Source organism: Denticeps clupeoides, chromosome 12 (genome assembly GCF_900700375.1).
Source record: "Denticeps clupeoides chromosome 12, fDenClu1.1, whole genome shotgun sequence".
Classification (NCBI taxonomy): domain Eukaryota; kingdom Metazoa; phylum Chordata; class Actinopteri; order Clupeiformes; family Denticipitidae; genus Denticeps; species Denticeps clupeoides.
Window position 1 is genome coordinate 13,696,909 of NC_041718.1, and position 13,767 is coordinate 13,710,675.

Sequence of the window (13,767 nt, forward strand, 5' to 3'; positions counted from 1 at the left end):
ATTCATGAATGGTCATGAAAATAAAGAAAACACATTGAATGAGAAGGTGTGTCCAAACTGTCCTGTGCTGTGTGTCTGATCGTGTCGGGTCCCCATCATACATGATCACATCACGGTCCCCTCCAGTCAGTGGTAAATAAAACGTGCACCATTTAAATCCCTGCCACAGCACCCTCGTTTACTTTTATTGCTGACTTTTTTTTTTTTTAAACAAAGTGTAAGAATAAAACACATTATTCTGAATAAATGATTTGCACCAAATGCCATGCTTTTGTGGTGTTTGAATGATTTGTGCCTTGTATTTGTTGTCAAAGCATAACGCAACTTCACATGTCGGTGAGCATGTTATCTGGACCATGTACCGTTGTTTGTATGTGTTATTCATGTGCATTTACTAGATATTTTAAGTATGATGAAAGCGTGACGATCCGCGGCGAACGTGGCGCGAAAACAGGACCCGCCAGAACAGGAAGTGCCCTGCGGCCGTGGCTCGGCGCGCTGAAAGTGGCGCCGCCGTGCGGCCGGCGGGGGGAAGCGCGGGCGTCAGTCCTCCACTATCCCGGCGGCCTCGTGTTTATTGTCATCCGGCGAAAAATGGCGGACGGCGGCGCCAGCGATCCCCAGCCGCCGGGGCTCACCGAGAAGCTGAAGTCGTGGCTCTCGTGGTCGTGGACCTACGTGTGCGCCGTGTGGTGCGCCATGGTGCTGACCACGGTGTACGTGCTGCGGAGCCCGCTGAGGCTGCAGGAGACGGTGCAGTCAGGTAAACGGCGCGGCGTTAGCCTCCTCACCCCTCCCCGGCTAGCTGCCGACCGGCCGGGCTGCTCGGCGTTGGCCGGTTGACAGTTGTCCCGTATTTATTTGTTTTTTTTTTTTTTTTATTTCGGTGTCCCCTTTGACTCGGTCTGGTAAGCGCGAAGGCGCCCGTTCCGGTCGCGTCGACCGAATTCGGCGGCGCAGGTTCGAGCCCAACCTGTTGCGTTGCCCGCAAGTCCCACACGAACCAGCAAGGCTGAGCAATGAATGAGTTTGCAGAAGGAAAAGCCACTTTTTTTTTTTTTTTTTTTAAGTTCGCCGTCATGTCGGGAGACGTTGCGGGCAGCCTGTACTGGAAGCAGGCGTGTGACTTTCATGTCGATGGCGAAGTAAATGAACACGGTCAAGGTTTTCCCGGTTATTTGGTCAGATCACGAATCCGGTCGCCTCAAAGCTGTACGTTACAAAGCTCGCGTCATCGTCATTTATTTAATTTTTATTTTTTTTACATTTTAACGTTTATGTTTTGTACCGAAAAATGCTTTTCTTTCGCTTTCAGCGACAGTGTTCCTGAACACCCTCACCCCCAAGTTTTACGTGGCACTCACCGGAACCTCTTCTCTCATCTCCGGCCTTATTTTGGTGAGTTGGACAGCTGCTGTGCGTGTTAAGTCTTTTTTTTTATATTCAGGAGCGCCCTGCTCGGATGAACAATTTTCTATTACGCACCTGGACACACGATCAGATTTGTTCCTGCTATTTTATTTCATTTCACTTCACTAATAAATTCAAATTTTACTTGTCACGTATACAGTCATACGCGGTATGATATGCAGTGAAATGCTTTTAATAGGCAATAATCAAATGACATTTCTTAAGTTATTATTTTTTTTTTTTTAAATATGTGTTGTCAAAGTACTGACCATTAAAGTAAGTAAATCTTTTTTTTTCTCTCTCTCTCTCCTTCTCTCACTCGTATTCTCTCCCACCCTCTTGGCACGGGCAGATCTTTGAATGGTGGTACTTCAGGAAGTATGGCACCTCGTTCATTGAGCAGGTTTCTGTGAGCCACTTGCGCCCCCTGTTGGGCGGAGTGGAGAACAGCAGCTCGACTGGCCTCTTCTCTTCGGTCAACGGCGATGCTGAGCCCAGGCCCAACGTTTCAGGTATGGCTCAAGTTAATTTTGCCTGCCGGAATATGAATGTGAGTGGGATGAGTGTCTGAAAATGCAGAACGATATCAAGCCCTTGTTCAGCACTGGGCACTGGTTAAGGAAGCGGCCCCGTAATCAGAAGGTTGCCGGTTTGAATCCTGATCTGCCAAGTTGCCACTGAGGTGCCACTGAGCAAAGCACCGTCCCCCCCACACTGCTGCCCTGGTGCCTGTCATGGCTACCCACTGCTCACTAAGGGTGATGGTTAAAAGTAGAGGACACATTTCACTGTGTGCACCGTGTGCTGTGCTGCTGTGTATCACAATGACAATCACTTCACTGGCACTTGGAAAGAACTGTGTGCAAATGAAGGCTGTCAAAATAAGAGGCTGTACTTTGTTTTGCAGAGTGCAAAGTGTGGAGGAACCCCTTAAATTTATTTAGGGGGGCAGAATACAGCAGGTATGCAGATGCCCTTTGTCTTTATGGCGCTCTCCAAAAGCTGCTTATGCTTGCCTGACTTGAAAACATTGTGCCCTCTGCAGGTACACCTGGGTAACCGGTAAAGAGCCTCTGACGTACTATGACATGAACCTGTCAGCCCAAGATCATCAGACGTTTTTCACCGGTGACACTCAACAACTCAGGGCAGAAGATACCAGTTAGTTATTTCTACTTTTTAAAAACATTTTTTTTCCTGCAAATTTAGTTCACGTAGGACTGTCAGTGTTGAAATTTAATGGAATGGTGATGGGGACCAGGGGTTTGGATTTTTCCTGGTCTGAACCTAGGTACAGTAATTGCTCATGTAGCAGTGTTAGCGGTTTTCTGGTAACTGTGATTATATGCTTACTTTGTTTGTTTGTAACTGTAGTTATGCAGAAAGCCTGGAGGGAGAGGAACCCACAAGCACGGATCCGAGCAGCTCATCAGGCGATCGAGCTCAACCACGAGTTAGTGTCACTTCCTGTTTACTGCCTATTGGTGTGGCACATGTATATGCAGAAATGATGCATCTACCACAGTCATCACTTGTTTTTATCCAGAGTGGAAAGATGTAAGGAATTTCAGTTCTTATGTGACAATACGGTTTCTACATTAGACAAATGCAAGACAGATGTGGCCATGCCCATACCTGTATTCTTCCCATGGGGCTTGTGAGGGATGTCTCTTGTGCAGGCATAAACCTAAAAGGGTCATTTTGTAAAATAAGGCTCCCTCAGGATAAAGGTTTTTTGTACTCCGATTTCACTCCATTAAAATAAAGTTAAATTAAAATAAAATGGCTTTTTTTTTTCCTCCATTATGCTGGTAAATCTGGTGGCTGTAGACGGTTTCTTCTGTGTGATTGACAGGTGTGCAGCAGCCTATGTCCTCCTCGCAGAAGAAGAGGCCACCACAATTGCAGAGGCTGAACGGCTCTTCAAAAAAGCACAGAAATATGGTGAGCGCATACATAACAGCCGTTCAGCAGTTGATAAAATGAGGTCATGGGTGGCTTCAGGATTTAAGTGAACACAACAAGAAGCTCACGGCTGTTGGTATAAATAATGCATATTATGTTTGATCAATAGATGGTAGTTTAGAAAGTGATATACAGTTTTTAATATGCGTAGCACAAAAGGAGGTTTGCTCCGCCCACTTCGCTCAAATTCACAGTATGGTGCTCTGCTTCATGCTCCTCCAGTCAAATTGCTCCATGCCTGCTCCTGTTTAAAACGACTCTCATCTGAAACTGTCACCTCATATCCTAAAGAAAGACTCCCAAGTGAACTGAATGGCAAAGGGCACGCTGGAGGGCTGTTTTGTTTTGTCCAATATAGGCAAATCAGTTCATGTATCCTGTTGTGGGTTTTTCCTCTGATTTGAGTGTGCTCTTGTATCTGGCCCTCATTTAGCCGGCAAAGACACCAACCTGCTGGTGTACATCAAGCGCAGACTGGCCATGTGTGCACGCAAGCTGGGCCGCATCAAAGAGTCTGTGAAGATGATGAGAGACGTAAGTATTCCCCGTCGCTCCAGTAACAATTAAGGTGCGTCTTCGGGCACATCGCTGACGGAACATCAAACGGCAGCTTTTCAAGTGAAAGGTTTCTAGTAAATATTTGCATCAAAGGCTTGAGTCAGTTTACGACATTTGAAAGGAATGAAAACACAACTACTACTTATCTCCCTTATAATTTCTCCCTGCAACAGTTAATGAAAGAATATCCTTTACTGGGAATGTTAAATATCCATGAGAACCTTCTGGAAGCGTTGCTGGAAATCCAGGCTTATGCAGATGTACAGGCAGTCCTGGCCAAATATGATGGTAAGAAATCTCAACCAGCCATATTTTTGGGGGGAGGTTATCACTTTATTCCTAATCTGATGAACTTTCTTTGCTTCCTTGCTTCTGTATCAGATATCAGCTTGCCAAAGTCAGCCACTATATGCTATACGTCAGCACTTCTGAAAGCACGAGCAGTTTCAGACAAGTACGTTCTTCGCCTGGTTGTGTGTTGTGCTGTGGGGTGGTTACCAGAGCGTGTGGCACACCGCCTGTCTTTTACCATGGCAGATTCTCTCCCGAGGCAGCGTCGCGGCGTGGCCTCAGCACAGCAGAGATGAATGCAGTGGAGGCCATTCACAGAGCGGTGGAGTTCAACCCACACGTACCCAAGGTCTGCCTCACATACACACAAATCATATACACAAGTGTGCAACCTTACACGGTCATTAGTGACAATTGAAGTAGTAAACCATTGAATTGGACAATTAGGACGCATTTCCAGCATGACTTTATAGCCACATAATGTTTTGAAAAACCTAGGCCAAAATGCTAGTGTACATTAATATGCTAATATACATTAATATTTAATAGCCAGAGCAGTTGCACTTTCTCTGCAAATAATCACCTTGCTCAAAATCACCCAGAATTCATCTGTACAATTGTCCAGGACTGCTACGCTTAAAAGATTGTAAGCTTGTTTATGGAGATGGAGTTTTTGTAAATATTAAAAAGATTCTGTTAGGTAATTCCAGAGTGGTAATCTTATCAGACGAATACATTACAATTATGTAGACTGAAAAATTTACATTTGAAAGGTTTTGGGTTAAGGTAACTGTTAGGCATGCAGATAATTTCTCCCTCTTGAATTGGAGTGAGCGTGGAGCAATTTGACTGGAATGTGATGAAGTTTTAGTGGAGTGGGTGGAGCCAGCAGCCTCTTGAACAGCAAAAATTGTCACCGCTCCACTTCTCTCAAATGCTGTGGTTAGTGTTTCTATTTTGAATGTCAAAAATATGGTTGACCTCAACGGATTCAAGCCGCATGAGCCCGCACGAGGAAATGTAAATCGCCCGGTGAGCCAGCAGGTGTTGCTCTCGCATCACACTGCAGATCGCTTTCTTTGCTCAGATAGAGACGGCGAGTTCTGATCATTCCGATTCAAGGTCTGTTGTTTGCATCTCTCGAGATATCCTGCTACTTTCTGATAAAGCCATTTGTTGGCACAGGCACGTGTTATGCAAGGCCTCCTTGCTTTCTGACCGGCACATGCTATAGGAGTTTAGGAAGTAAACAGATACATGATCATAATAGTAACCTGAAATTGAATAGTTGATGTGCCAAACACCTTTATGGAACTTTGCTTTCACTGATATACAGTCATATTTACCCTTCCTAACAGTTTCTATAAAACCACTTGTACAGATTACAAATGTTTTACACATAACTGTATTAATCTAAAATTGCACAAAACTTTGTGATTTTGACATTTTTCTGAAGTTATATTGTATGCGAAAGGCTTCTGACTTGTTATGACCAGGTGCATGGCACAAAGGTTTCTGTTGCTCATTGCCTCGACTTGCCTGCCCATTTACACACAAATCTGCTTCTTGAAGATGAGCATCTCTTGTACAATTGATGTGGCAGCTTTTTTCCTTTCTATGCCATTGAAGCTCTTTGATATGGTCTTTTGCGCCGTGGCACAAACAGACACAGCTGCACTTTGAAAAGGAAACACTTGGAAGATCACAGCTGTTTTTGAAGAAAGGCCATTGGCTGTAATGGGAAATCTACCTTTCAGTAACTTTTTTTAATTTAGTTGGTTATTCTTCCCCTTTTTTTGCTTTGAAAACCTACATAGATTGTTTATGAGGATTTAGCATGTTTCTTGTAGTTATACGGTTGAACTGGCAGTACGCTGAGTATAAACACCTAGGAACAGCATTCGTTTAGGATATTAGCCCTTCAGTCGTGCTGACATCCAAACCAGGATGGAGCACCCAGTGGTGGTGGCAGGCCGCTGTCCATGGACTCGCCCTGTGGATGGTTTGTACATGTTGTCAGTGTGCTTTTAATGTGGAGCTACGGCAGCAGCGCTGTCTATGTTGTGCCTACAGAGCAGGCAGATACCGGCTGTTCACTGGACTGTGGTAAGTCCCTTTGCGGTGGTTGGGCTTCCATGCAAGTCTTCAGTTCAATCAACAAGAACACTACCTCCCCACACATGCAAACACACGTATACACACACCTCAGGCACCACTCAGCAACGTTTCTGACCTCCAGACATGAGGCCCGTGATGAAGGGAAAATTTATGGGCATGTTGGAAGATTTGAAGCGAGGTAAGAGTGTTAGAGCGAGAGAAGCCAGGCCATTGGGTGGTAGTAGCCTAGTGGGTAACACACTCACCTATGAACCAGAAAACCCCACTTAGTGCCATTGTGTCCCTGAGCAAGACACTTAACCCTAAGTTGCTCCAGGGGGGGACTGTCCCTGTCAGAACTGATTGTAAATCGCTCTGGATAAGGGCGTCTGATAAATGCTGTAAATGTAAATCGTGGCAGATTCTACTCCGAGCTGGGGAGTTTGGGAAGATTAAGTACCGCTCCGTCTCCAGCACATCATGTGAGCTCACGGCTGGAAACGCTGCACTGCCTCTGCCTGCTGGGCGGACATAATGGGCGGCCTCTGCCTTTTCACACGCCGCTTCCTGTGTTTTGGCTGTAACTTCCTCCAGCCGGCCGTTTCAGCATCAAACAATTCCGGGACTTTAGACAGTGACAAATGATCCCCTTTCTTCTCTATGTGACATCTAAAGCCTGAATCTTACACTTCTGCCCAGCACAGGAAGGAAGGGAGGCATCCCTAATGCCCTGGACCCTGGCACCTGTATCCTGGTCACCATGACTACTGCGGAGGATGAGGGAGGGAGTCAGGAGGTGGGGGCTGTGAGACTGATATAATTGTTTGTCTCCCTCGAGTTAAAGGCCAAAGATAAAAGGCAAATGGAGGCTTAGGAGTCCTGCGTGGCATTGTGGGTGCCAATGAAACCCTATCCCCTCATCAAAGGGGAGACGGGGCGAGGTGCAAGCTGCTCTTTTGCCAGGGGATGCCAGCAGGGACAGCTGCCAGTCTGATGCCGAGCGTAATCACCAGCTCACAGACAGGCATGCTGAAGGAGGGGAGGCGTTGCGGGACATCTGCTCTGCTTCAGGGAGATTCTGTGGAAGCTGCTGTTTTTACAGGCATAGCACGGTTACTTATTATGTCCCCTGCAATGTTCCTCCTCAGTCCACCCTCTCTCTCTCTCTCTTTTTTTTTTTTTTTTTTTCCCCCTAATCATAAACTGGTTTCGTTCTCATGTTCAGCTTCAACGTTCGCTTCAACACCAGAAGGCAAGTAGCCTATAGTCTGTAGTAAACTCACCAATGATCCCAGGTGACAACAAAGTCACAGGTTTGAATCCCCACTGAACCCCATTATGTCCCTCAGACATTTAATCGGTTCTTCCAGGACTGTTTTTATGAATGGGAGCAAGAAAAAAACAATAGGTTTGCATTATTTAAAAATGTTGCTTTACATATTGATGTACTGATTCAGCATTGACAAGTCATAAACACTGTATTGTGATTTTTAGAACCTTTCAAATGCTGCCTTGTGATTTACAAGTTGACCTGGATAAGAACTAAATATATTATTGCTAATAATTCTGAAATTTCAATTGTGGATCAGATGTGCCAAAGAGGGTAAATGGTCTAATATTCAGGTTGAGACTGCTTTATTACCACATGAATACACACATCAAATGCACTCACATCATTTCCTGAGACAAACGATGTTGGGGATCTGGCGTCTGGGTGAGATGGAGTGCCACAGCGTGAATTCCCTACCGGGGGTGGGTCCCAGGGCCTGCGCGACTGAGCCCCTGACTGAAGAGGGATTAGTCAGGATTAGCTGCAGGGTAACCTTCCCAATGTGTCGGTCTGAAACGTTGCGCTGTGAGCTCCGGCCTGCCTGGGATTCCTCCACTACGGCCATGCCGCCCAGGGGGCCGTGGCCCTGACACCACCAACACCAGTGCAAGGTTATAACTCTTGAATAGCACCTCTGCAGAGTGCCTGAGAGGTGAAATGGAGTTTGTGAGTGTGTGTGTGTGCACTACGTCAATTACAAACCGCATGATAGTTCATTCATTTCAGTTCTTTTCTTCTCTCCCTTTTTCTTCTCTACTTTAGTATTTATTAGAAATGAAAAGCCTGATCCTGCCCCCAGAGCACATCCTGAAGCGTGGGGACAGTGAGGCCGTGGCCTACGCCTTCTTCCATCTGCAGCACTGGAAGAGAGCAGAAGGAGCCTTAAACCTGCTGCACTGCACCTGGGAGGGCAGTACGTTACCCAGCCAGTTACTAGCCGCACAGCAGCTCAGTCACCAGAACAAAGCATTTTGGGTTATCCAGATCAGACCACAGATCTTGGGCACTGTTCTACCACATAATTCATAGTGACGTCAAAGGTAGTGTTTGGTCGGTCACTTTGAAAACAAATTACAAACACTTTATGTACACTACCAGTCAAAGGTTTAGAGCACCTACTCTGTGGTGAATATGGAGACTAAGATGGAGCCAGAAAGGGAAGTACAGTCATGGCCAAAAGTTTTGAGAGTGACAAATACTGGGTTTCTCAAAGCTTGCTGCTTCTGTTTTTACTATGGCAATTTGCATATACTCCATAATGCTATTAAGAGTGATCAAATGAATTGCAAAGTCCCCCCCCACCTACAAGGAAACATGTACAGTCATCCATGCGTTGCATAAAAAGAGCTTCACAGGCAAGAATATTGCTGCTACTAAGATTGCACCTAAATCAAGCATTTATCAGATCATCAAAAACGTCAAGGAGAGAGAAGTGTTCTTGTGAAGAACGTCCAGCAAGCACCAGGACCGTCTCCTAAAGAAGGTTCAGCTGCAGGATCGGGGTGCCACCAGTGCAGAGCTCGCTCAGAAATGGCAGTAGGCAGGTCTGAGAGCATCTGCACACACAGTGAGGTGAAGACTTTTGGAGAATGGCCTGGTGTCAAGAAAGACCCCACTTCTCTCCAAGAAAAACATCAAGGACAGACTTATATTCTGCAGGAAGTACAGGGATTGGACTGCTGAGGACTGGGGTAAAGTCATTTTCTCTGATGAAGCTCCTTTCTGATTGTTTGGGGCATCTGGTAAAATTATTGTCCGGCCACAAGCCCAAATTGACTTGGGGAACAAAAGATTGAAATTTTGGGTCAATAGCCAGGAAACTCCCGGACCGTAATCCAATTAAGAATTTGTGGTCAATCCTCAAGAGGCGGGTGGACAAACAAAACCCCACAAATTCTCACAAACACCAAGCAATGATTATGAAACTTGTCAATTTTTTGTAATTATACTTCAATTCACCACAGAAACAACTGACTAAAAGATCTAAAAAAAAAAAAAAAAAAAAACAGTATTTGTGTCATTCTCAAAACTTTTGGCCACGACTGTATGTTTGATAAATCCTGCATTGTTTGCCATCATCAAAAGCTGCTTCATGAGTTGTTAACATGAGAAAATGATAGGTGTTTGAGGGAAGAGAAGAGTGTGAAATGTTGAAATCACAGCAAAAGCTGCCTGCATTGTAGAGACTCAAATGTTTATTACATAACCTCTTGTGTGATTTCACATTCCTGCATCTTCAGTTTGGTTCTATAATGTTAAAATTGCATGACTCGTAAACCAGTAGGTGCATCCAAGCTTTTGATTATTAATTTTATTTAAACTGATATAAAACAAAAAATCCTTACATGCCAAACACAATATAGAAGACCAGATATACTACATGAGATACGAACATCCTTTTCAATTTATAAATTTACAATTGATATTATTAATGATGTGTAATTTGTGGGAATGCGGGATATGCAGCTCACAATTTTTTTTTTTTTTTTTTCTTCCAGCCTTCCGGATTATTCCATACCCTCTGGAGAAGGGTCACCTTTTTTATCCATACCCCGGCTGCACAGAGACAGCAGATCGTGAGCTGCTGCCCTGTAAGTAAAGCCCAGTGGATGTGTACACACTAACACATGCACACACACTCAAAAAAAAAAAAATCCCTAGCATGTTCTATTCCTGACAGGTTAGCCCTTATCAGGACTCTTAGTTTTGTAACTCTATAGAAAATCTATAGAAACCAAATGAGAATTGCTGGTGTCTTCCTCTTGTAAGTTGCTTTGGATAAAAGCGTCTGCCAAGTAAAGTGTACACAACTCTAGATGTATACCTTCTTCTGTACATATACATTTTTATTTTATTTATTTATTTATTTATGTGTTTCGTTTGTTACTTCTGTCTTTTTTTTTTTTTTTCCCCCTAGCCTTCCATGAAGTGTCTGTGTATCCAAAGAAGGAGCTGCCCTTTTTCATCCTCTTCACAGCAGGCCTCTGCTCCTTCACTGCCATGCTGGCCATGCTCACACATCAGTTCCCCGATCTCATGGGCGTCTTTGCCAAAGCCGTGAGTTTTCCTCAGTATTGCATTTTTTATTTTTTAAAAAATTGAATAATTCAGTATCAGTATTTTTAAAATCTGAACTTATGACTTATGGTCTGGTTTCCGTGGTTCTGTAATAGATGGGGAGTTTTTGCTAATGTCACCTTTTAACATGTCTTCTGAATGTATAGAAACATATAAATAGAGAGAAACCCACATGCATTTGGGTCCATCTTCTCCATATTAAACAATTGATCGTATATTGTGGGTTGTTCATGGAATTGCTATAGAGGCCTTAGTTTTGCATTCTACGTTTTTTGGAACAGTGACACCCTTGAGTCGAACACACCAAAACTGCCCAGAGGGCCCGAGAACTGCATTTGGAAAGTTCGTAAACCCAGCGGCAGACGGATACCAGTGTAATGGGATAATGTTAGCAGCTCATCATGGTGGTTTAGATTACAAGTGAGGAGCGACAGTAGTTGTATGTGTGAGTTCATTGAGTTTTCCCTGCTTAACAGAACTGTTTATTCCCCTGTTGCTTTTATTAGCTGCCTCTTTACGAGGGTGTCAGCGGCAGCGTAAATAAAGCAGTGTGCACGCGGTCACCGTGTCCAGAGAGGCTCTGGTCACGAAGCTCATTTGCCCACAGAGATAGAGATGAGCTTTGAGGGAGGCTGATTAGTCTTTGAAGGGAACAGAAACTGATATCTAAAATTTTTTTTATTATTTTTTATTTATCTTAGACCATCATTCTGTTAGACTGTCTCAATTTTTTTACCCTCCTGGCTACGTGCTTGAGTTGACTGCAAAAAGAATGGAAAGATGCTTTTTTTTTTTCCTGGTTAACGTTGGTCTATAGTTTAATATGTTTTCCAGTAGATCTTAAGTGTAGAGAATACACTTTATTCCTAGAAAGCGCAAGCAGTGTATAATGCTCTACACTGACAGTATTAACATTCCAATTAGAAGTGACCTGAATTTGACCTGATTCTTTAATTCCACCCAGCCAATAATCACACCGCCACCGAAAAAAATTCTTGAGACTAAATTCCGAATTGATGCATGCATTTGTTGATGCTGTACTATGGACTAAATGGGGCAAGTGTTGCAGTTGACATCTAAACAAGCTTTTGAAATGATCTTTGGTTGATTTCCTCAAAATAAATGAAGAGTTTGGGTACATTTACAGCATTTATCAGACATTAGACATTACTAATTAGCTAAAAGATAACCGTTTCCATCATAGCAGATCAGGTGCAGAAGGCATCCTGAAATGTAGTGTAAGAAAGCAGCTGTTATTTTAATATTAAGCTCGCTGTTCTACCTTTGACATGAACTTCCTCCTCTGAGAACAGTACCACCCAACTTGCACTTGAAAGGCAGTCATTTCACAGCCCAGCAGATTTCATGCCAGTTCCTGTTCTCTCACTGTAGCCTTTCCGTCCTGTGCGTGGTCCTCAGATCCAAATGTTCTGAAATAAAACAAGTGAAACGAGGACACAGGCTTCCGTTCTATCTCTTAATCTGCCTCATTAGTCATTTTACTACAGATATTTACTTAACCATTATCTCGGACTGCATCTGCTCCGGAATGGATGATGCTTGTTGCGCCTCTTGGAGTTCCAACTCTTCTACTACGATCCACTCCCATCTACTGTCATAAACATCTGTTGGACTGTGAAATGTATTGCTTCATAAACACATTAAAGTTTTGTTTATGGTGTATTTGAAGGATGGGAGTTTAAACATTTCTCCGATTGCGTTGCAGCACGGCAAATTGAAGTAACCGTGCTGGTTGGCAGCCAAAGCTGTGAGTCGCTCACTCTTGCGTATTTGTTTTTTGGGAAGACTGCTCTCAGAAGGCCTCTGACTTCGTGGACGCCGTGATACGAGTTGGAGGTGTTTCAAGTGCACCGCAGCTTAGCGTTCCTATTCACGGGAGCTATTCTTTATGAAAACTTTTTTGCAACCTTTCCTTTTCCAAAATGGCCATGCTGCTGCTGGGTTTTTTTTTTTTGCATTTTGCACCTTCATCAAAGGTCAATAGATTTAGTGTACTAATGTACAGATTTGCAGAACAGATCCTTCCTTCATCATTGATAAGAGGCGGTTAAAACTCATCTGGAATGAGGGCGTTGGCTGCTTGAGGGCTGTCCCATTGGTACGTCAACTTTGAAATATCATTACATTTTTGTCTTCTGGCTGTCAGAAGTCATTGCATTCTAGGAAAATGGGTTGAGATGATACAAATACAGCTAACTACCAATCATCCCTTTCTTCTTGTGGTGTGTTGGTTTCTATAAATTCTGGTGACATGTCACATTAGAAGACATTCCCCATGCAAACACTCCCGCTTATTCTACACATCTTCACTGCATTTCTTTCGGCTCAATGGATCATTTTAAAGGATTCACATTGTAATTGCAATAATCTCTGCTACTTCATTTTAGCTAAAGGCTCCAGTCATTCAGGTAGGGATTCAATTAGGAGCATTTCTATTGGACAGACGTAAGTTCAAATTCAAGCTTAAAATAACTGCCTAAATATTTTTGTTATACTAAGTACAGCAGTACAGTTTTAAAGACTGGGCTGCTTCAGCTGAAGCTTACAGCTTCTAACAGATATGTGCAGTGGGCGTTGGTGTTTGGGCAGTGTGAAGCATTCTCTTGTGCTTTACGTGTCTGTTATGTCATTGTAAAGCTGAATATACGGTCTGAAATGTAACAGAAATGTCTGTTCTCCCCACAGTTCTTCAGCACTCTCTTTGCACCCCTGGGATTCTTTGCAGAGAAGATTAATGGGTTCATGCCAACAAGAATCTGACCATCATTCTGCGGACTGCGTACAGCCTCATAGCACATGGACACGCCCGTTACTGACTTACTCAACACGCAGGCAGCCGTGCTCGAATGCCCAGCTTCCTACCACCATTACGAATAAATATTTTGACTTCTGTCTTCTGTTTGGCGTAAAGCTGTATCTGCCATTCATTCTTGTGTTTGCCAAGGTCCAGTCTATGTGAATTAAGTTGCCGCCCTTATTTAAAAAAAAAAAAAAAACCCATCTATTGTGTTTTACTA

The 13,767-nt window shown here is 43.8% G+C and overlaps 1 protein-coding gene across 2 annotated transcripts; it reads left to right on the forward strand.

Moving 5' to 3' along the window:
• The first annotated feature begins 548 nt into the window (after positions 1–548).
• On the forward strand, positions 549–13,767 carry st7l (suppression of tumorigenicity 7 like). 2 transcript variants are annotated; one of them, XM_028998047.1, is made up of 15 exons: positions 549–763; positions 1,316–1,398; positions 1,763–1,922; positions 2,318–2,372; positions 2,456–2,571; positions 2,785–2,863; positions 3,266–3,354; positions 3,809–3,909; positions 4,107–4,221; positions 4,315–4,387; positions 4,471–4,573; positions 8,414–8,564; positions 10,150–10,242; positions 10,569–10,708; positions 13,436–13,767. In XM_028998047.1, exons 1-15 carry the CDS (start codon positions 595–597, stop codon positions 13,508–13,510), a joined length of 1,602 nt encoding a protein of 533 aa, XP_028853880.1. In that variant the 5' UTR covers positions 549–594; the 3' UTR covers positions 13,511–13,767. The 2 variants fall into 2 exon arrangements, with proteins under 2 accessions (XP_028853880.1, XP_028853879.1); XM_028998046.1 differs by having other exon boundaries at positions 4,107–4,387.

Bases quoted from the DNA above. Each gene is read 5' to 3' on its own strand.
- st7l (XM_028998046.1), top strand. From the start codon at position 595: ATGGCGGACGGCGGCGCCAGCGATCCCCAGCCGCCGGGGCTCACCGAG. The intron at 2,572-2,784 runs GTTAGTTATTTC...TTGTAACTGTAG, and splicing joins ACTCAGGGCAGAAGATACCA to TTATGCAGAAAGCCTGGAGG. The intron at 4,388-4,470 runs GTACGTTCTTCG...TTACCATGGCAG, and splicing joins GCACGAGCAGTTTCAGACAA to ATTCTCTCCCGAGGCAGCGT.